Raw genomic sequence first — 23,830 nt, forward strand, 5'->3', positions numbered from 1 at the left:
GGTGTCTGGACAGTGGCTTCGAACTGGATTGGGATCAGTTCAGATAGCGTGCCGATACTCACTGATGGTACTCATACCTAAAGAATGGTCGATTGGACGAGGTATTGGAGGGCCAGTGCCCCCCCTGTAAAACTGTCCCCACCACAGGCAGCATCTTCAGGAGAGATGGGGAGGTGGCTCTAACTCACAAGGAAGGCTGGGGAAACGGATGGGCCAGTTAATCCCCGGGAGTCTCCCATCCGTCAGCGAGCATGGAGGGGCAGATTTCCAGTCTCATCCCCTGGTGCAGGCCGGGTGACAATCTGAGACTCGGAACACAAAGAGGGGAGAAACAGAACCAGTGCGCGGAGGAAGAGAGCAGACAATGAGAGTGATCGAATGCTGAGAGATTCCACTGATCCCAATCATCTGATTTCCAGGAGCTCAGCGTTACAGTGAATCTAATTGATACAGTGACTCGTACAGATGGGCCAGATTTTACAATGATGAGACGCCAAGGTGAGCGACATCCCATTCAGGTAGAGAATATGGTGCTTGGGTGTAGGGGGCTATCGTAACCATGGCTGCTCAAAGTGGAGATCTGGAGCCCTCTGTCCTGTCGATGCTTAGAGCAACAATTTGCCTGAAATAGTGATTATCAGAATTGGCCATCTGAGCGCCTTTAGTACTCCCGCTGTTGATGGTGACCTTGAACAAAAACCACCCGTGTTCCAGCTCGGCTCACTTGGAAGCACTCTCGTCTCGGACTCCAAAGGCTGTGGGCTCAGGCCTCGATGCAGGACGAGGGCACATAGTCTAGGCTGCCCGAGGTGCCACCTGCCTTTTGAAGTGGATGTTAAAGATCCCGTGTCATCATTGTAGAACAGCGGGAAGTTCTCCCAGTATCCTGGCCAACACACCTCCCTCAACTAACACCCCCAAAAATGGATTAACTGGTTATTCACCTGATTGCTGTTTGTGTGATCTTGCTTTGTACGGATTAGCTGCTGTGTTTGCCCATATAACAGTGACTTCAATGTATTTCATTGAGTGTGAAGTGCTCTGGGACATTTCTGAGATGATATGAGGTGTTGCGTCAGAGCGATTCCGCCTGACCGCCTGGGCCCCTGAAGGTGTTGGGACTCCAGCTGAACACAAAGTGCAGATCTGGATACCCTCTTCTTTTGGAATGGGATTATGTATCTCCGGCTTTGATTTGGGTTGTAGAACAGAAAGAAAGTGAGTGGGGAAGAGTGAAGGAAGTGGGTCTCTGAGCGCCCACTTTATAGAACTTAAAAAAAAAAAATATTTTGGGGGCAAGTTATCAAAAGACTCTCCAAACTTGAGCTATTTGCATTGGGAGAAGTGCTGATTGAGAGACAAGGTCAGGCAGGTTTGAATTATGTGAAGAATGCAAGATAATTGCAGAAGACACAAGACCTAAATTAAAGCTCATGGAATTGAAGGCAAATTACTGACCTAGTGAGGAGATTGGTTCTGCGGTGGAAGACAGGGAGCAGGGATAATGGGCGTGTACTCGAGTTGGAAGGAAGTGACTAGTGGTGTCCCACAAGGATCTGTGCTGGGGCCTCAACTATTCACTATATTTATTAACACATTAGAGAGCCGTACATCCAAGTTTGCCGATGACACAGATTGGTGGTATAGTAAGTCGTGTAGACAGGAGCATAAAATTACAAAGAGCCATTGAGAGATTCAGTGAGTGGGCAAAACCCTGGCAGATGGATTTCAACCCCGGTCATCCATTTTGGGCCAAGAAAGGATGGATCTGAGTATTCTCTAAATGGTGAAAAGCTGGGAACAGTGGAGGGCCCAAGAGATTTAGGGCTCCGTGTACACAGATCACTAAAATGTAGTCAGGTACAAAAAATAATCAAAAGGCAAATGGAATGTTAGCCTTTATATCGAGAGGGGTAGAATTCTTTTTAATTCGTTCATGGGATGTGGGCGTCGCTGGCAAGGACAGCATTTATTGCCCATCTCTAGTTGCCCTTGAGAAGGTGGTGGTGAGCCGCCTTCTTGAACCGCTGCAGTCCGTGTGGTGATGGTACTCCCACAGTGCTGTTAGTGAGGGAGTTCCAGGATTTTGACCCAGCAACGATGAAGGAACGGCCGATATACTTCCAAGTCAGGATGATGTGTGACTTGGAGGGGAACTTGGAGATGGTGGTGTTCCCATGCGCCTGCTGCCCTTGTCCTTCTAGGTGGCAGAGGTCACGGGTTTGGGAGGTGCTGCCGAAGAAGCCTTGGCGAGTTGCTGCAGTGCATCTTGGAGATGGTACACACTGCAGCCACGGTACGCCTGTGGTGGAGGGAGTGAAAGTTTAACGTGGTGGATGGAGTGTCAATCAAGCGGGCTGCTTTGACCTGGATGGTGTCGAGCTTCTTGAGTGTTATTGGAGCTGCAAGTGGAGAGTATTCCATCACACTCCTTACTTGTGCCTTGTAGATGGTGGAAAGGCTTTGGGGAGTCAGGAGGTGAGACATTCGCTGCAGAATACCCAGCCTCTGACCTGCTCTTGCTGCCACAGTATTTATGTGTCTGGTCCAGTTAAGTTTCTGGTCAATGGTGACCCCCAGGATGTTGATGCTGGGGGATTCGGCGATGGTAATGCCATTGAATGCCGAGGGGCGGTGGTTAGACTCTCGCTTGTTGGAGATGGTCATTGCCTGGCACTTGTGTGGCACGAATGTTACCTGCCACTTATCAGCCCAAGCCTGAATGTTGTCCAGATCGTGCTACATGGGGGCATGGACTGGTTCATTATCTGAGGAGTTGCGAATGGAACTGAACACTGTGCAGTCATCAGCAAACATCCCCATTTCTGACCTTATGATGGAGGGAAGGTCATTGATGAAACAGCTGAAGATGGTTGGGCCTCAGACACTGCCCTGAGGAAGTTCTGTTACAGAAGGTTAGAGACTAAAGTCAGAGAAACGCGAGCTGATGTCTCCAGTAACTCACTACCGGGTATCCGTTATTGTATATATAAACCCACGAACCCCTCAATTAGAATCCAGCCTGTAACTCACTCCCGGGTATCTGTTATTCTATATATAAACCCCCGAACCCCTCAATTAGATTCCAGCCTGTAACTCACTCCCAGGTATCTGTTATTCTACATATAAACCCCCGAGCCCCTCGATTAGATTCCAGCCTGTAACTCACTCCTGGGTATCTGTTATTCTATATATAAACCCCCGAACCCCTTGATTAGATTCCAGCCTGTAACTCACTCCCGGGTATCTGTTATTCTACATATAAACCCCCGAACCCCTCGATTAGATTCCAGCCTGTAACTCACTCCCGGGTATCCATTATTCTATATATAAACCCCCAAACCCCTTGATTAGATTCCAGCCTGTAACTCACTCCCGGGTATCCGTTATTCTGTATATAAACCCCCGAACCCCTTGATTAGATTCCAGCCTGTAACTCACTCCCGGGTATCCGTTATTCTATATATAAACCCCCTGTAGGACAGAACTGAATAAGGTAGAAAATTGCGTTAGACTAATATCCTGGCAATACACTCGGCATCAGTGAGAAATTTCAGGGTTTTACCTTGTTAGAAAATGCCGCTGATGTTGGTCACTGCTCCAGTGAGGGAGGCACCACCTTCAGGAGAGTGGGAAGAGACAAACCGTCTGTGAAAGGGCAGATTGTACATTGTCTGTGAAAAGAAAGTGTCTGAAGGGGCATTTGCTGTCCGTAGTTTCATTTGTTCTGGCGGATTGCCAATATTTCAGTTGCTCTGGGAATTAAGTTTATTTTCACTATCTAAATAAATCACCAACCGTGCCACATTAATACCTTGGGGAGGGGGGAGTGAATATTCGGGGTCTTTGCAAACAGAAATATTCATCCCATTTCCATTTTTCCAGGGATTCCTGGCTGAGGCGAAGTACAGAGATAGTGGCCATTGATGCTATTAACTTTCGCAACCCCATGGACCAGTACCAACCTCGGTTTTTGGAGAGGGAGCTGAGAAAGGTAAGTCCTGAGACAGGAAGAACACAACCCAGCAAAGGAAACTGGCCGCCTTCGACATCCGTGGTCACACAGCTTGAAACGGATGCAAAGTGTGTAGTAACCAACTTAAAGGCGAGCAGGTCCTGTTGGGAACCCACACACAGTACCAGCGTATAGTGAGAGTGGCCCACAGGTTAGCTCCTGATCTTAATCACAGGGCTTCAGGGTGACAGCCAGGCAAGGATTACTGCGCACTACATTACTTCAGCTCGTGCGTTTTTAAGTTTCAGGATTCATTGAAGTCCGAGGTTGATTGAAACAGGTACAATTTTTTGAAGATCTAAAACCGCAATCAGCGGCCCCTGCAGACTTACAAACTGTATCTTGCAGCCGGCCTGAACTCCAGTCTGCATCTAACCAGCTGTCTGATTGTCGAGCTCGATGTGAAAAGTGGACCCTTGCCTGAGCCTGCCTGCTCGGTCCTGATCTCGGTCACACACCGAGCTGACCATGGGTGCAGCCACCTGGTGTCCACTAGCGGGAACCCCTGGACATCGCTTCATTGATGCCAATTTACAAATGATCTAAATTTACACATTTTTGTTGGGACGAGTCAAGGGGGTTTCTCATTAGTGGTCACCATTAGTGGTCACCTCATTCTGGAGGGTGTGGGCCCTTGGAGCTGCTCTCCGGGCTTGGCTAGAGTCACCCCACTGGCGTGAGCAAAGCGGTCTACTTTGCTTCAACTTTCTGCTCTCGCCTCCCAACAGCCAGTTTCACAGCAGAGGCCAGGGAGAAGGTTCACCCATTCATAGCCAACGACGTCCATTTGGGAAAAGGGAGAGAATAACTTATTATTTAAAATACTTAAAGGTATCAGCAGCAAAAGTAGAATTATACATTTTAGTCACTGGTCACAGATAAGATTGTGGAAATGATTTGGGTTTCTGCCCCTCTCCTCTCGACCTGCTGGTGTGGCTTGGGGCTGTCACAGTCACTGCTGTTCCACTCACTGCTAAAGGATCTTGTCCCATCTGGTACTGAACCACAGCGATCCTTGCTTAGATCACTGGTCAGTGTGGAGTTAGCTGGGCCTTGCCAGCCCAGTGTTGGGGCTGCTGCGGTGGGGGGAGGGGACAGTGGGGGATGGGACAGTGGGGGAGGGGACGGTGGGGGAGGGGACGGTGGCGGAGGGGGAAGGTGGCGGAGGGGGAAGGTGGCGGAGGGGGAAGGTGGCGGAGGGGGATGGTGGGGGAGGGATGGTGGGGGAGGGGACGGTGGGGGAGGGGACGATGGGGGAGGGGATGGTGGGGGAGGGGACGGTGGGGAGGGGATGGTGGGGGAGGGGATGGTGGGCGAGGGGACGGTGGGGGAGGGGGACGTTGGGGAGGGGACGATGGGGGAGGGGATGGTGGGGGAGGGGACGGTGGGGGAGGGACGGTGGGGATGGTGGGGGAGGGACGGTGGGGGAGGGGACGGTGGGGGAGGGACGGTGGTCCGAGGGGACGGTGGGGGAGGGGACGGTGGGAGAGGGACGGTGGGGGAGATGACAGTGGGGGAGGGACGGTGGGGGAGGGGACGGTGGGGGAGGGGACGGTGGGGAGGTGACGGTGGGGGAGGTGACGGTGGGGGAGGGACGGTGGGGGAGGGGACGGTGGGTGGGGGAGGGGACGGTGGGTGGGGGAGGGGACGGTGGGGGGAGGGGATGGTGGGGGGAGGGGACGGCGGGGGAGGGACGGTGGGCGGAGGGGACGGTGGGGGAGGGGATGTTGGGGGAGGGGATGGTGGGGAGGGGACGGTGGGGGAGGGACGGTGGGGGAGGGGATGGTGGGGGAGATGATGCTGGGGGAGGGGATGGTGGGGGAGGGATGGTTGGCGGAGGGACGGTGGGGGAACGGGACGGGTTGGGACGGGATGGGGTGGGGGTGGGACGGGATGGGCAGGACGGTGGGGGGGGCGAGACTGGACCAAGCCAGTGTCAGCACCTTCAGGAGAAGAGAGGCGAAGGCTGGAAATAAAAGGCATCTCTGACTGCATTTTGTTTGTTGGTCAGATTTAACGGCTTTGAGTCTGGTGCCTTTAATGCTGTGTCTCCTCTGAAGGCTTTCTGTGGATTCTCACACTGTGTGATACCAGCCAATCAGCATTCCGCCATCGCCACCGGCAACTGGGGCTGTGAAGCATGCAAAGGGGATGTACAGCTTAAAGGTTGGTTGATTGTTAAACTGCCGTTAGTAAAAGACCACCTCAAGTGGAGTACAACCATCTGAGGCCACTGTGGGTGAGAAATTCATTATAGCCCAGGAGTGGGCGCTAACTTTGGAAAAGTTTGAGATTTAGCGCCAGGCGCGAATGAATCTCGCTGCACACAAAATTCAGTGTAGTCGCTCAGAGAATGGATGGCAGCGCTAAATCAAGTGCTAACGGCTTAGCTCAGTGGCGTTACACTCAAAACACTAACCAATGTCAGGTGCAGTCTAATCGAAGGTCATCATTGCCACAGGCTCTTTCCAGTTCTTAGAGGGGAGGTTCATTGATGCTGCAGAACCTCATTCTCAGCTTTGCTGCCTGTGAACCTGTGTCAGCAAGCAGGAGCAGGCCAAGCGCAAGGAGCCGGATGATTCAAGCAGCTGTATTCATGGCAGATCAACGGCCCAGGGAGAGAGCCCGCAGATTCTGCAACCAAGCATTGGAGGAGTTGGTCTTCGCTGTGGAGAGACAGAGGGCCGTGCTGTACCCAGCAAGTGGCAGGAGGCCCTCACCGCAAGTCTTCCACACCATGTGGAGGGAGGTCACCCAGCAGGTCTCGGGCAGCACTGTGGTCCCCAGGGCACACACACAGAGCAGGAAGAAATTTAACAACCTCACTCGTGTGGTCAGGGTGAGTCAACGCTTCAACAAATGCTGCATACCACCATCTGAGCCACAATCTTCATACACTGCCCAAAGCACCACTCCCCCAGCACTCATCCTCCAACAATCTCTACCTACCAACACTCACACCCACATCTCACACCTTGCAAACAATGGCAGCTATTCAACTGTGGCAGGCACATCTCCCAAACACCTTGCTCCACACTCACTCACACACTTTCCTTTCTCTTGCAGGCCAAGGTCACTCACAACAGGAGGGAGCAGGAGCAGCGCACAGGCGGGGGAAAACCTGACACCCGACCACTGTCTGAGCTGGAGGAGAGTGCTGCAGATTATTGGGTGCCAGGTGGTGGGCGTTGTGGCCACCAGCAATGTTGACCCTCTTAGGGACAACAATGGTATGTTCATCCCTACTCCTCCTCCTCACATCCCACTTCCCCCTCACCACACAAGCCTTTCCCACTTTCCAGCTAATCATGCTGTATGCATGCCTTTCTCCCTTCCTGCCCCCTCCCCTCACCTTAAGGAAAGATAGGCAAAAAGGAAAAGGAGGTGGGGTAGCATTGCTGGTAAAAAAGGGATTAACACAATTGTAGGAATGATATTGGCTCTGAAGATGTGGAATCTGTATGGGTAGAACTGAGAAATACCATAGGGCAGAAAACGTTAGTGGGAGTGGTATATAAACCACCAAACAGTAATGTGGTGGTTGGGGATGGCATTAAAAGGGAAATTAGAGATGCATGCAATAAGGGCACAGCAGTTATCATGGGTGACTTTAATCTACATATAGATTGGGCTAACCAAATTAGTAACAATACAGTGGAGGAAGAATTCCTGGAGTGTATACGGGATGGTTTCCTGGACCAATATGTCGAGGAACCAACTAGATATCAGGCCATCTTATATTGGGTATTATGTAATGAGAAAGGATAAACTAGCAATATTGTTGGGCGAGGCCCCTTGGGTCGGAGCGATCATAATATGATAGAATTCTTAACTAAGATGGAGAGTGAAGTCGTTGACTCAGAGACTAGGGTCCTGAATTTAAATAAAGGAAACTATGATGGTATGAGGCGAGAGTTGGGTACGATTGATTGGGGAATGTCACTCAAAGGGTTGACGGTGGATAGGCAATGGCAAACATTCAAAGATCGCATGAATGAACTACAGAATCTGTTCATCCCAGTTTGGCATTAAAAAAAAAGCTGACTCAAACGTGGCTAACAAGGGAAATTAGGGATAGCATAAGATCCAAGGAGAGGACATATAAATTGGCCAGAAAAAGCAGTAAACCTGAGGATTGGAAGCAGTTTAGGATTCAGCAAAGGAGGAAAAAGGGATTAATTAAGAGGGGGAAAATAGAGTATGAGAGTAAGCTTTCAGGGAACATAAAAACTGACTGAAAAAGCTTTTATAGATATGTGAAGCGAAAAAGATTGGTGAAGTCAAGCGTAGGTCCCTTGCAGTCAGAATCAGGGGAATTTATAATGGGGAACAAAGAAATGGAAGAACAATTAAATACATACTTTGGTTCTGTCTTCACAAAGGAGGACACAAATAACCTCCCAGAGATGTCGGGGAACATAGGTTCTAATGAGAGGGAGGAACTGAAAGAAATCAATATTTGTAGGGAAATGGTGTTAGGGAAATTGACAGGATTGAAGGCCGATAAATCCCCAGGGCCTGATAATCTACATCCTAGGTACTTAAGGAAGTGGCCCTAGAAATAGTAGATGCATTGCTGGTCATCTTCCAAAATTCTGTAGACTCTGGAACAGTACCCATGGATTGGAGGGTAGCTAATGTTACCCCACTATTCAAAAAAGGTGGTAGAGAGAAAAAGGGGAATTATAGATTGGTAAGCCTGACATTGGTAGTGGGGAAAATGCTAGAGTCCATTGTAACAATGTAATAGCAGAGCACTTGGAAAACAGTGACAGGATCGGACAAAGTCAACATGGATTTACAAAAGGTAAACCGTGCTTGACTAATCTACTGGAATTTTTTGAGGATGTAAATGGTAAAATTGATAAGGGAGAACCAGTGGATGTGGTGTATTTGCACTTTCAGAAGGCTTTCGATAAGGTCCCGCATAAGAGATTAGCGTGTAAAGTTAAGGCACATAGGATTGGGGGCAAGGTATTGACTTGGATCGAGAACTGGTTGGCAGACAGAAAGCAAAGAGTTGGAATAATCGGGTCTTTTTCCAAGTGGCAGGCAGTGACTAGTGGGGCACCACAGGGATCGGACGTGGGACCCCAGCTATTCACAATATACTAATAATCTAGGCGAGGGAATTGGATGTAATATCTCCAAGTTTGCAGACGACACAAAGCTGGGTGGGAGTGTGTGCTGTAAGGAGGATGCCGAGAAACTCCAGTATGATTTGGACAGGTTGGGTGATTGGGCAGACACATGGCAGATGCAATATAATGTGGATAAATGCGAGCTTATCCACTTTGGTGTCAAAAACAGGAAGGCAGATTATTATTTGAATGGCAATAGATTGGGAGAAGGGAAAGTGCAACGAGACCTGGGTGTCCTTGTGCACCAGTCGCTGAAGGTAAGCATGCAGGTGCAGCAGGCGGTTAAGAAGGCAAATGGTATGTTGGCCTTTGTAGCGAGAGGGTTTGAGTACAGGAACAAGGATGTCTTGCTACTGTTGTACAGGGCCTTGGTGAGACCGCACCTTGAGTATTGTGTGCAGTTTTGGTCACCTTATCTGAGGAAGGATGTTCTTGCCATGGAGGGAGTTCAGCAAAGATTTACCAGGCTGATACCTGGGATGGCAGGAATGACGTATGAGGAGAGATTCGGTCGATTGGGCTTATACTCGCTGGAGTTTAGAAGAATGAGAGGGGATCTCATTGAAACTTATAAAATACTAACAGGACTAGATAGACTGGATGCAGGAAGGATGTTCCCGATGGCCGGGGAGTCCAGAACCGGGGGTCACAGTCGAAGGATAAGGGGTAAGCCATTTAGGACTGAGATGAGGAGGAATTTCTTCACCCAGAGAGTGGTGAACCTGTGGAATTCTCTACCACAGAAGGCAGCAGATGCCATTTCATTAAATATATTCAAGAAGGATTTAGATATATTTCTTAAGGCTAAAGGGATCAAGGGATATGGAGAGAAGGCAGGAACAGGGTACTGAATTTGGATGATCAGCCATGATTGCATTGAGGGCGGAGCAGGCTCGAGGGACGAATGGCCTATTCCTGCTCCTGTCTTCTATGTTTCTATGTTAACCCGACTCTTGTGCCTTTATGCTTTCAGATAATGAGCAAGCAGCTGAGCATCCTGTCCCTGAGGGTACCACAGAGAGTGAGGCAGAAGAAGAGGAGGACGAAGAACACACTGTGTCACTGCATGTCTCACCCACAGGCACCAGCTCAGATACTGGCACTACGCGTTCTTTAGAGGCTAGTATAGTAGCGGGATCTGCACAGGGTCATGCACCGGGGACAAGTGGGCTGCAGCAAGGCCAGGGGGAAAGGGTAGCGCGAGCGTCAGCTCCCCGGAGGGCGAGTTCTGCTGCACAGGACTCAGTTGAGGACGTTGATGGGGAGTTCTTTAGAAGAAGGGTGATGGGCATGCACACGGAGATGATAGGTGCAATGGCAAGGGTGCCCGAGAGCCTCTCGGCAATGGTAAGGAGCGTGGTGGAGTCCGCCTCCAACATTGCACAGAGCTCTGTGCACACCATGGAGCCTGTCATTTCCAGTCTGGAAAGGACGGTGAACTCCCTGAGAAACAGTGGAGACCCAGACCTGTTGCTGCGTGTGATGGGCAATGTCGCAGCTTCCATTGCAGCAAAGACTGAAGCCATGCAACGTCTTAGTGCTGTAATGCAGACTATGCTTGGTGCCATCGATTCTCAGACTGCTTTCACGCAGTCTCAGCTTGCTGCCACATAAGCTCTGGCTGCTGCCATCGTGGCTGGGTCGACCACCGTCCACCGGAGTTTTCACGGTCATAGAGTATAGAGTCATAGGCCTAGAAATTCAGTAAGGTGCTGCCAGCTTTGCAGCCAGTTACCGCCCAAAGAGGGCCTCTGCGCCAATAGAGGAGTTTGCGCTGATATTCAGCGCTGCGGTAATGGCGGCGGTAGCTGTTAGCGCTGCGCCGGCACCGATGATGTCATCGGTGCGCGCAGTGCCCCGCTACCGCCCCGCCACCGGCCCGACCCCCATATTTAGTTGCGGCCACCTCTTCCACAGTGGCCGCAAACAGCGATCAGAAAACGGGGCCGTACTGTAGCCTTAATGGGGCGCTTTAAGGTGGAGGTGCGGCCGGCTGCTTTTTCGGCGGCCGCCTGCCCGCACCTCCTTCCCCGGCCTCCTCCACCACCACCCCCCCGTGGCATTGCCGGCTGCTTTCCGCGAACCCGGCACTTCTCCGTGGTGCCGGGCTAATTTGCCGGCACTATCCAGCGGCGACCTCCCCGTTGCAGGCACCTCCCCCTTAAGAGAAGGAGGAGGCCTGCAGTACCGCAGCCTGCTGCTCCGCAGCGGGTGGCGCAGCGGCACCTAGAGCGCTGAAATTCAGTTTCAGCGCCCCAAGCGGGGGCGGGCACACCCTGGAATAGCACCCGGTTCCGACTTGGGGCGCAAAAACTGAATATCTGACGGTCGCAACTGCCTCCGCTCTCAGCGCTAAATTTTGGGCGCACGCCAGCTGGCGGGCCCAAAGTGAATTTCTAGGCCATAGAGTTTTACAGCACAGAAGGAGGCCCTTCGGCCCATCATGTCTGCGCTGTTCATCAAGCCCTGTCCAAACTAATCCCATTTTCCAGCATTTGGTCCATAGCCTTGTATGCAATGGCATTTCAAGTGCTCATCCAAATGCTTCTTGAATGTTGTGAGGGTTCCTGCCTCTACCACCCTTTCAGGCAGTGAGTTCCAGACTCCAACCACCCTCTGGGTGGAAAAGTTCCTCCTCAAATCCCCTCTAAACCTCCTGCCCCTTACCTTGAATCTATGCCCCCTTGTTATTGACCCCCCTACTAAGGGGAAAAGTTCCTCTTTATCTACCCTATCTATGCCCCTCATCATTTTGCACACTTCAATCAGGTCCCCCCTCAGCCTTCTTTGCTCCAAGGAAAACAATCCCAGCCTGTTTAGTCTTTCTTCATAGCTGAGGCGCTCCATCTCAGGTAACATCCTGGTGAATCTTCTCTGCACCCTCTCCAAAGCAATTACATCCTTCCGATAGTGAGGCGACCAGAACTGCACACAGTACTCCAGCTGTGGCCTTACCAGCGTTTTGTACAGCTCCATCATAACCTCCTTGCTCTTATATTTTATGCCTCGGCTAATGAAGGCAAGTATCCGATATGCCTTTTTAACCACCTTATCTACCTGTTCCGCTGCCTTCAGGGATCTATGTACATGTACACCAAGGTCCCTCTGACCCTCTGTACTTCCTAGGGTCCTACCACTCATTGTGTATTCCTTTGCCTTATTTGTCCGTCCAAAATGCATCACCTCGCACTTTTCAGGGTTAAATTCCATTTGCCACTTTTCCGCCCATCTGACCAACCCGTTTATATCGTCCTGTAGCCTGAGGCTTTCCTCCTCGCAATTTACCACCCCACCAATTTTCGTGGCATCTGCGAACTTACTGATCATACCTTTTACATTCTCATCCAAATCATTTATGTAGATCACAAACAGCAAGGGACCCAGCACCGATCCCTGAGGTACCCCACTGGACACAGGCTTCCAGTCACAAAAGCAACCTTCGACCATCACCCTCTGCCTCCTGCCACTCAGCCACTTTAGGATCCAACGTGCCAAGGCACCCTGGATCCCATGGGCTCTTACCTTCTTGACCAGTGGGACTTTGTCAAAAGCCTTACTGAAGTCCATGTATACCACATCCACAGCATTTCCCTCATCCACACACCTAGTCACCCCCTCGAAAAATTCAATCAGATTGGTCAGATATGATTTACCCTTGACAAAGCCATGCTGACTATCCCCGATTAATCCTTGCCTCTCCAAGTGGAGACTAATTTTGTCCCTCAGAATTTTTTCCAATAATTTCCCTACCACAGATGTTAGGCTCACTGGCCTGTAATTCCCTGGTTTATCCCTGCTACCCTTCTTGAATAATGGTACTACGTTAGCTGTTCTCCAGTCCTCTGGTACATCCCCTGTGGCCAGAGAGGTTCTGAAAATTTGTGTCAGAGCCCCTGCAATCTCCTCCTTTGCCTCACTCAGCAGCCTGGGATACATCTCGTCCGGGCCTAGGGATTTATCCACTTTTTGGCCTGCTAAAACCACTAGTACCTCCTCCCTCTCGATGCTAATATGTTCAAGTATATCACAGTCCCCTTGCCCGATTTCTATGTCTACATCGCCTTTCTCCATAGTGAACACAGATGCAAAATATTCATTTAAAACCCCGCCTACATCATCTGGCTCTACACACAGATTGCCACTTTGGTCCCTAATGGGCCCTACCCTTTCCCTGGTTATCCTCTTGCCCTTAATATACTTATAACACATCTTAGGATTTTCCTTTATTTTGCTCGCCAGTGTTATTTCATGGCCCCTCCTCGCTCTCCTAATTTCTTTTTTAAGTATGCCCCTGCACTTTTTATACTCCTCTAGGGCTTCCTCCATCTTTAGTCTTTTGTAACTGCCAAAAGCCCCCCTTTTTTTCCTAATGCATTTTTGTATATCCCTTGTCATCCAAGGTTCCCTTTGCTCGTTGGTCCCACCCTTGACCTTTACGGGAACATGTTGGCGTTGTACTCTCTCTATTTCCCTTCTGAAAGTCTCCCACTGCTTTGTTGTGGATTTTCCTATAAGTAGCTGCTCCCAGTCCACTTTGGCCAGATCCTGCCTTATCATATTAAAATCGGCCTTCCCCCAATTTAGAACCCTTATTTCCGCGCTGTCTTTGTCTTTTTCCATGACCACCTTAAATCTCACCGAATTATGGTCACTGTCGCCAAAATGCTCTCCTACTGACACTTCCACCACTTGCCCGGCTACATTCCCTAGAATTAGGTCCAGTACCGCCCCCTCTCTTGTAGGACTTTCTACATGTTGGCTCAAAAAGCTCTCCTGGATGCACTTTAAGAATTCTGCACCCTCTAAGCCTTTCACACTCTGACTATCCCAATTAATATTGGGGAAGTTGAAATCCCCCACTATTATTACCCTATTATTTTCGCACTGCTCTGAGATTTGCCTACATATCTGTTCCTCTATCTCCCCCTGACTGTTTGGGGGCCTATAGTACACTCCCAGCAAAGTGCTTGCCCCCTTTTTGTTTTTAAGTTCTACCCATATGGCCTCATTAGAGGAACCCGCTAATATATCATCCCTCCTTACAGCAGTAATTGACTCCTTAATTAATATTGCAACACCCCCTCCCCTTTTACACCCCCCTCTGTCTCGCCTGAAGATTCTATACCCCGGAATATTGAGCTGCCAGTCACAGAATCACAGAAACCCCACAGTGCAGATAGAGGCCATTTCTATCTCCCTCAACCATGTCTCCGTGATAGCAACAATGTGTTCATGTGTTCAACAACAACTTCAGTTCATCCACCTTATTTGCAAGACTCCTTGCATTAAAATAAATGCCTTCCAGCCTTGCCATATTCCCTTTTGCCTTCACATATTTGCTCTGCCTTCCCAGCTGACTTGTTTTTTCCTCCGTATTTGGCTATAAATCACCCCCTACTATAGCTCCACTCTGTATCCCATCCCCCTGCCAAGTTAGTTTAAACCCCCCCCAACAGTGCTAGCAAACCTCCCCGCAAGGATATTGGTCCCCTTCTGGTTCAGGTGTAAACCGTCCGACTTGTACAAGTCCCACCTTTCCCAGAAGCAGACCCAGTGATCCAGGAAACTAAAGCCCTCCCTCCTGCACCATTCCTTTAGCCACGCATTCATCTGTTCTATCTTCCTATTCCTATACTCACTAGCACGTGGCACCAGGAGTAATCCAGAGATTACAACCTTTGAGGTCCTGCTCTTTAATCTTCTACCTAGCTCCTTAAATTCTTGCTGCAGGGCCTCATCCCTCTTTTTACCTATGTCGTTGGTACCAATGTGGACCACGACCTCTGGCTGTTCGCCCTCCCCCTCCAGAATGCCCTGCAGCCGCTCAGTGACATCCTTGACCCTGGCACCAGGGAGGCAAGAAACCATCCTGGATTCACGTCTACAGCCACAGAAACGCCTGTCTGTTCCCCTTACTATAGAATCCCCTACCACTATTGCTCGCCCACTCTTTTTCCTCCCTTCCTGGGCAGCAGGAGCACCCCCAGTGCCAGGAAGTTGGCTGCTGCTGCCTTCCCCTGATAAATCATCCCCCCAACAGTATCCAAAGCGGTATACCTGGTTGAAAGGGGGATGGCCACAGGGGTCCCCTGCACTACCTGCCTGCTTCTATTGTTCCGCCTGGTGGTCACCCATTTCCCTTCTGCCTGTGCAGCCCTACCCTGCGGTGTGACCAACTCACTGTACGAGTAATTCGCGACCCTCTCAGTACCGTGAATGCTCCACAACCCATCCGCCCACAGCTCCAGCGCCCCAAGACGGCCCATTAGTAGCTGCAGCTGGATGCATTTCTGGCACACGTGTTGGTCAGGGACACTGGCAGCGTCCCTGAATTCCCACATAGAGCAAGAGGAGCATATCACGGGGCTGGGCCCTCCTGGCATGACCTACCCCTTTCATCAATTTAAATTAAATTAATTCAATACCACCAGTAAAGTAAGCCTTACCTGGTCTCTGGAGCCCTTTGTAGGCCCGCTCTACCGCTGAAGCACCCGCCGAAGCTCTGAGGCCTTGCCTCACCTTGACTCACCCAACTCTCAGCACTCTGTTGAAAACCGCACTCAGTGCAAAATCGCACTTCAAAGCCTGTTTTTATAGGCCCTGAAACAAAGACTTGCTGAGCCCAGCTACATGAGAACCAGGTTAACCAGATTACTCCAGTTTCCCTTGTTAACTGCCTTCAGCGGCTCTGAGTTGTAGGACTTGTTTATCCCTTTTTAACCCTGCTTAAAGCTGGGAAATTTAGATTTTAAACAGTAAACAATACACAGTAAATGTGAAACAAACAAAAGTTTGAATTCAGCAAACAGTTAACACTCCCTGACTCACCCAACTCTCAGCACTCTGTTGAAAACTGCACTCAGTGCAAAATCGCACTTCAAAGCCTGTTTTTATGGGCCCTGAAACAAAGACTTGCTGAGCCCAGCTACATGAGAACCAGGTTAACCAGATTACTCCAGTTTCCCTTGTTAACTGCCTTCAGCTGCTCTGAGTTGTAGGACTTGTTTATCCCTTTTTAACCCTGCTTAAAGCTGGGAAATTTAGATTTTAAACAGTACACAGTAAATGTGAAACAAACAAAAGTTTGATTTCAGCAACCAGTTAAGACTCCCTGACTCACCCAACTCTCAGCACTCTGTTGAAAACCGCACTCAGTGTCACGGTGTCACAGCAGGCCAGCAATCTGTGCTCCAGCAGATTGGCAGTGATGCTGAGGTGCTGCCTCGGGGGAGTGGCAGTGTGTCAGTGGAGCAGGAAGTTACTGTCCTCTCTCAGGATGACAGCATTCCTGCTTCCACCACTGGCACTCCGCCATTGCCCTTGTCGCTGCCTGTCATCCAGCCAGCCCAGACTGCTGCCGCCAATGCTGAGGTGGTGCAGTCTACAGCCGGGCCTTCCAGGCCCAGAGCTGGTCGAGTGCGATCCACAAGGCCATCTGAAGTCTCCCGCACGGACACTCAGCAGCCTTCCACCCACCGTGCTGCAGCCGTTGGGCCAACATTTGGTAGGAGCACTAGGGTAGGCAAAGGCACAGTAACAAGAGGCACTAAGGGATTGCACCAGGGTGAATAGTTAATAGTGTTGTTGCAAATATGTGTTCACTGATTATTATTAATTGGCTTTGGATGATTTTGTGATGTCGCTCATTTCAGCGTTGTGCTGTGATGTGACCTGCGACAGGGATGGAATGATGGGGATGTGGTGAGCAATGGGGATCTGGGGTTTAATTTATTGGAACTGCAGTCTGATGAGGCTGTCACGGACCGCCCTTCCAGAAGAAAGATTGAGTGGCTGCCTCCTCCCTCGCTCCTGCTCCTCCTCCTCCTCCTCTTTCTCTTCCTCCTTTCCCTCGTTCTCCTCCTCCTCCCTCTCTTCCTCTTCCTGAGGTTGTTTCGCAGTCCCTGGTGGCAACAGCTGGGCCCTCATGATGGCCAAGTTGTGGAGCATGCAGCAGACCACAACGAAATGGGACACCAGCTCAGCCGAGTACTGAAGGGCTCCTCCCGAGCGGTCAAGGCACTGGAACCGTTGCTTGAGCACTCCAATGGTCTGTTCGATGATGTTCCTGGTGGCAGCATGGCTCTCAGTATATGAGTGCTGAGCAGGTGTGTTGGGGTTGTGGAGGGGAGTCATGAGCCAGGTGGAGACCGGATAGCCCTGGTCTCCAGCCAGCCAGCCGCGAGCTTGATGTGATGGCTGGAAGAGTGCTGGCACACCGGTCTGGCGCAGGATGAAGGCATCGTGGGTGCTGCCAGGATAGCGGGCATTCACATTGAGGATTTGCTGTCTGTGGTCACACACCAACTGCACATTAAGTGAGTGGTAGTCTTTGCAGTTACGGAGACCTCAGGCAAAGCCATGTGGGTGCAGTCATTGGCGCCCTGCACCATGGGGAAGCCCGCTATCCTGGCAAAGCCACATGCACGTTTGTCCTGCTTCTCTCTGGTGATGGGGAATGAAATGTAGTCCCTTCTCCTACTGTAGAGTACCTCTGTGACCTCCCGGATGCAGCGATGGTCTGCGAACTGGCAGATGTTCGCTATATCTCCTGTTGCAGACTGGAAGGAACCACTGACGAAGAAATTGAGGGCGACGGTGACCTTGACTGCCACAGAGAGAGCCATGGTTGACCTGATCTGAGGCTCGAGGTCTGGTTGCAGGAGGTGGCCACATCCTTGCTGAAGCAGAGCCTTCTAATGCACTGCTCCTCGCTTAATTGGAGGAAGGAGAAGTGCTCTCGGAATACCCTCGGAGGGTAAGGCCTCCTGTTGAGAGCCCTGATGGCCCTCCTCCTCCCTCAGGCCACATCTTGCAATCTTTCTCGCTTCCTCCTCTCCCTCTGCTGTAGACCCTGGAGGGCGAGGTTGACTGCCAGTACAGCCCCCATTAATGTAACGATGTGTAGCACTTTGAAAGTTTGTCAGAATAAATGTAACTAATTTTTAGTGGCCACAACACTCCTGATACTAAAGAACTTTTAAATGACTGAATTAAACTCTTGTACAATCGCAAACTGAAACAGCACTAACCTGACAGCTGCGACTGATCCCTTTAAATAGCGCCCCTGGAGCCGACATATGCCTGCTTCACGCCCCCTCCCATTACCGCTGTTGGGCGAGTCGCTAAGGCAGGGGATGATGCTTAATTTGGCAGATTGGGCGCCCAGTGACCTTTGCACACTCACTGACGTTACGATTTGCCTGCTGCTGAAGTCCCCGGCGCTAATCGTAGCGGCGGTGCTACGGGGGTGGGAGGTCGAATTTGGCATGCGCTGCTGGATTCACCTCACCGCGGTGCTACTGCCTCAGTGCCCCGTTAGCGCCCTGCCAGGCGCTAAGCTACCGAATTTCTCCCCGTGAGTTTTGCAAGTTGGGTAAATACTGCAGTTGTAGTACCAGCACGCTGCTGCTGGTGGAGCTATCGATTCAGTGGAAGGTGCTGGTCTCAGCACTGCCACCTGAAGGAAGTGGGTGGCATTAGCGCCCAGGAAGAGAAGAGAGACTTGCATTTCTATAGCGCCTTTCACGACCACCAGACATCCCAAAGCGCATCACAGCCAATGAAGAACTTTTTGGAGTGCAGTTACTGTTGTAATGTGGGAAACGCAGCAGCCAATTTGTGCACAGCAAGCTCCCACAAACAGCACTGTGATAATGACCAGAGAAGCTGCAAATCTTCTGCTGTGTCCTGAATGGAAAATAAAAATCCACCAGAGACAAAGAGCCAGGTGCTTGCATCCATGGGAACAATTCTAGAAACAACCATTTATATAGCGCCTTTAACATAAAATGGCCCAAGTTACACAGACAAAGATTGCTCACACTGGCACAGATACAGGGAATAAGAGGGCGTCAGCACTAGGATCAGAAGAATTTTTGATCGTGCAGAGGGTTATTTGAACCTTGAACATTTTACCACGCGTGGCTGCTGTGGCAGAGCCCCACACATCATTTAAATGGGAACTGGATTCAGTATTTGAAAAGGAAGACGGTAAAGGTATAGAGGAAGGGCAGGATTAGAGTCGAAGGCTGCAGTTGCAGAACGGGCACCAGTGCAGACCTGAGGTGCCTCACGGCCTCCTTCTGTGCTGTAATTATTATGACTCTGAAATCATGCTTTCTTTCCACAGCTCTCCTTCAGATAATGGCAGCTGCTCAGGCACAGAGGGACGTGGTGTACTTTACTTTTGGGGACAGGGCCTTGATGAGAAGCATATATGAAATGCATCAGTTTTTGCAAAGGAAAGATGTCACAGTGGGTAAGTACCAACCAAACTAGAAGATGGATAGTGTACGGTGTGAGCTCAGAGACAGCAGCGGTTTCTGGTATTTTCTGCTCGACGCCATTGGATAGTGATCAGGAACAGGAGCCACAGCTGCTCAAACGTTAGGTCAATGTGTAGTTGTCAATGCTTTTGTGACGGTTCTAACTGTCGAGAACATGAAAGAGCAGGAGTAGAGGGCCCATCAATAAAGCCATCCAGTGGCATCACTCGGGGAAAGATGAGGAATACCTACACCACCAGTTTACCGAGACCTTCAGCACTTGTGTGAAGGCGAGCTGCTGTAATGGCTCAGTTGAAAATTAACCTCCCAACGTGAGACTGGGGTTTAGAGGAGGATCCCAGGTTCCATTCCTGCTTCGTGCTTTGTTAGCAGAGTTAAAGCAGGGCCTTGGTGAGTTGCTATAATTCACATCATCATTCTTATCGGGTGTGGGGGAATGGGCCAAAATCAGCCCAGCTCCTGGTCTTGATTAGTATATCTTGCTTGTATGTAGTTGTGTGCGTGTTCGTGGGTGGGTGTGTGTTCGTGGGTGGGTGTGTGTTCGTGGGTGTGTGGGTGTGCGTGGGTTCGTGTGTGCATGTGGGTGTGTGTGCGTGCGTGTGTGTTCGTGTTCTTGGGGTGTGTGTGTGTTCATGTGTGCGTGCGTGTTCGTGGGTGCGTGTGTGTTCGTGTTCATGGGTGTGTTCGTGTGGGTGTGAGTGAGTGTGGGTGTGAGTGTGAGTGTGGCTGTGGGTGTGAGTGTGGGTTTGAGAGTGGGTGTGGGTGTCAAGTGTGTGTGTGGGTGTGTGGGTGGGGTGTGGTGTGTGTGTGTGTGTGCGTGCATGTTCATGGGTGTGTGTGTGTTCGTGTGTGTGCGTGTTCGTGGGTGCATTTGTGTTCGTGTTCATGGGTGTGTTCATGGGTGTGTTCATGTGGGTGTGAGTGTGGGTGTGAGTGTGGCTGTGGGTGTGAGTGTGGGTGTGAGAGTGTGTGTGGGCGTCGGTGTGGGTGTGGGTTGGTGTGGGTGTGAGTGTGGGGTGCGGTGTGGGTGTGTGGGTTGGTGTGGGTGTGAGTGTGGGGTGCGGTGTGGGTGTGTGTGTGTGCGCTTGTGTGGACAGACAGACATGGTAAAGGTAGAATCAGGTGCATATGTGAAGCCCCAAGCGGCTGAATAGCCTGCCACTACTTACTGTCCAAGCACAGATTAACACACTGATCCGGGGGAGGGAGGCTACGGCTAACACCCGTGGGATTGTACCCCAGCAAGCGGCGGTACCTTCAGGAGAGGAGGCGAGAAATTAAGTGAAAAACCTTGGCGAGCTGGTTTGAGTGTAATGTCATCAAACATTCTGCTGCTTTTCTCATAGGGCAACTTTACAACATTTTGGAGAAGTACTCGAGAACAGATTTTGGAACAAGCAGAGCCAGAGATCTATACGAGTTCATTCAGAACAATGTGAACTGTTTAAAGGTGCGAATCTGATCACCAGCAGCAAATGACAGAAAGACGCTCAGTGCATTGATGGAGGAGAGGATCTCATTTATAATTCATTCCTCAAATCAACAGGGTTCTTAAACATTGAAAATCAGGGGCCAGAGATTTATTAAGCTTACAGCACAGGCAATAGTCCTTAAACATACACTTAAAAAAGACAGCATTTACAACTGAGGCTGGCTGCTTTAGTCGGGGACTGAAACGTGTCACAGCTTCGAGCTCAGTGTACAGGTTGATCAGACCTTGTGGTATCTGTACAAACACACACCTTTTATATCTTTTTCTTACCCCGCTCGATGTGACTACCCACATGTTTCTGCATTAAGATTGTACAAAAGTTAAATTACGGCCCTATATAAGGTGAATTTTAATCAGCTTGTCCCCTTATCGATAATTTTAGTTTTGTTTACTTAGAGTTATTTTTCTGTTGTGTTAATGAGACTCCTTACTCTGTTATCTTATCGCTAGTTTCTGCTATTCTACCAGGTGAAACCTTTGATTGTAAGTGTGTCTTTGATTCGGTGCCATTCAATACCAGCCAATCTTCTGCTTCTACAGAAACCCCAATTAAAAAGGAGGATGTATCCCCAGAGGGTTTCCTTTGTTTTTCACACACTTGTTATCAACTGATTAAAGTTCTGTGAAATATCTGGATCAGTCTGCACTGGGATGTCTTTAGGTTTACTGAAGTGATTAAACTGACCACTGCTTCGAGATCAGCCTTAGTTCAGTGGTCACCGCATCTAAATTAACTTAACAAGCAAAGGTGAAAGGTTAACATTGCCACACTATGAAGAGAGCTCAGCAGCAGTACAGCGTCAGTCGGCTTCGGGCCAGTCTGATTAACCCTGTGCTTACAGCATTAGGGTCAGGGTTGGTTTTACAGAGATTGTGAGCACAGGAAGCGATGCTACAGCTGGGCAAATACCAACCAGGTGCGAAGTGAGAGCCTGAAGCTGTCTCATGCATTTTTACACAGATTCCCAAGGGCCGTTTCATTTCATAGTGAGTCATCCGTCTTTCGGATGAGACGTTAAACCGAGATCCAGTCTACTCTCTCGGGTGGATGTAAAAGATCCCATAACACTATATTGTAGAGCAGGAGAGTTCTCCCCGGTGTCCTGGCCAATACTTATCCCTCAATAAATATCACTGAAACAGATTAACTGGTCATTATCTCATCGCTGTTTCTGGGAGCTTGCTGTGCACAAATTGGCTGCCACGTTTCTACATTACAACAGTGAGTCCAGTCCAAAGTCCTTCGTTGGCTGTAAAGCCTTTGGGACATCCTGAGGTCGTGAAAGGTGTTATATAAATGCAAGTCTTTCTTTCTTTATAAGTGTTAAGTGGTTCTCCAACCCAAATTGTTCTTATCTTGTACATCCTAATCCAAATTAAAAACTTAAAATAATGTTGAAAGGAACGAGAATTTCTTTTGATGGGGAACAGGAGCACTCATTACATTTCACCGTCACTGTCAGTGACTGACTGACACTACACCCCGTGGGATGTCTGTACAACCGCAATAGGATAGAATCAGAGCAATGAACCCAAGCCGAGGCCTCTCACCTGCCCCTCACTCTCTCTCTTAGATCCGCCGGTCTAATGTGCACAGCAGTTGTTCAGATCAGCGCCCGTACGGTGAGGGGCCAACGCGCCTGCTTTCACACCAGGGCGGCTGAGACATAGACCCAGCTTATTTTTTTATTTGTTTATGGGATGTGGGCATCGCTGGCAAGGCCGGCATTTATTGCCCATCCCTAGTTGCCCTTGAGAAGGTGGTGGTGACCCGCCTTCTTGAACCGCTGCAGTCCGTGTGGTGAAGGTGCTCCCACAGTGCTGTTAGGGAGGGAGTTCCAGGATTCTGACCCAGCGACGATGAAGGATCGGCGATAATTCTGCTTATAAAAGCAGAAGTCCCTTTTGCCCCATGATGTGGTGGGGTGGGGGCATTAGTTAGTAAAGTTCTCAATGAACTCTCACCAACAGTAAATATCACACCTTCAGCTATCAGGCTGTCCTGGTGCTAGTCCGTGACGCTCCCATCCAGTTTTGGACGGGGAGGGGGTGGTGCGGGGCAGAAGGTCGCAACCTTTCATTTAGCTGGTACATCCTCTGGGAGCCTCGTACCAATGAGCAGGAAGATGATGTTGAAAGAGCTCCAGGCTGGCATGAACAGGCACCGTCACTGACAGGCCCGGCTCCCAGCATGGATCTAACAGGAGGCAGCAAGAGCTGAAGGTGTTTAGTCTGAATAACCATGAAATCGGTTTCAGTTTGACATATGGGATGAACTTTTCAGCGCATCCTATTGCTGAACTTGCGTGTGTTTCACGAGTAAGGGTGGAACTCATTTTGTAATTGTTTGTGGAGTGGACAGAGAAGTCATCAGGCCCCTGAATGGCAGCTCAGAGAGTGAGCGAGTCAGGCCACCATTCACAGTTAGGAGGGAAGGACAGAAACCCACATCAGTGCTGTCACTAGGATTTCTGTAAAAGTGGAGTGCGGAACTTTCACTCTTTAAAAAGCCTCCCTGTGGGACAATTCTAGAAAGTATCCCTTCAAAGCTGGGCTGCCTGAAGAGAGCATTCGGAGCCGGATAAAACAACAGTGAGGAGCGAACTGGTACAAGACTGTCACTGGAGTTGGGAGCAGTGCGAGGGGATGAACAAGAATTGCGCACCATGAAATCAGTGGGATTAAAAGTGATTTTCCTTCACTGCATTTCCAACAAGATGTTAAATGCTTGGCAATTACGGAGTTCTTCACCATCAGAGGAAGTGACTGAGAGCTGGTCTTGTAGAGGTAAGCAAGATAGTCAGTGGAATACCCGTGCCACAACTAACACCGCCTATTTCCAGCATCGCAAACTCACCTGACTGCCATTGCCTCAGCTCATCCGCTGCTGAAACCC

General features: G+C 50.0%; 1 protein-coding gene across 1 annotated transcript; it reads left to right on the forward strand.

Moving 5' to 3' along the window:
• The first annotated feature begins 460 nt into the window (after window positions 1–460).
• On the forward strand, window positions 461–22,335 carry LOC147083906 (poly(ADP-ribose) glycohydrolase-like). The gene is made up of 5 exons (XM_085980061.1): window positions 461–498; window positions 3,886–3,994; window positions 6,076–6,181; window positions 19,286–19,414; window positions 20,789–22,335. The coding sequence occupies exons 2-5, from the start codon at window positions 3,950–3,952 to the stop codon at window positions 20,902–20,904; spliced, it is 396 nt and encodes a 131-aa protein (XP_085836187.1). The 5' UTR covers window positions 461–498; window positions 3,886–3,949; the 3' UTR covers window positions 20,905–22,335.
• The last annotated feature ends 1,495 nt before the right edge of the window (window positions 22,336–23,830 follow it).

Source organism: Somniosus microcephalus, unplaced genomic scaffold, assembly GCF_052327205.1.
Source record: "Somniosus microcephalus isolate GS21.2 unplaced genomic scaffold, FLI_Smic_1.0 scaffold19, whole genome shotgun sequence".
Lineage (NCBI taxonomy): Eukaryota > Metazoa > Chordata > Chondrichthyes > Squaliformes > Somniosidae > Somniosus > Somniosus microcephalus.

Bases quoted from the DNA above. Each gene is read 5' to 3' on its own strand.
- LOC147083906 (XM_085980061.1), top strand. From the start codon at position 3,950: ATGGACCAGTACCAACCTCGGTTTTTGGAGAGGGAGCTGAGAAAG. The intron at 6,182-19,285 runs GTTGGTTGATTG...TTCTTTCCACAG, and splicing joins AGGGGATGTACAGCTTAAAG to CTCTCCTTCAGATAATGGCA. The intron at 19,415-20,788 runs GTAAGTACCAAC...CTTTTCTCATAG, and splicing joins AAGGAAAGATGTCACAGTGG to GGCAACTTTACAACATTTTG.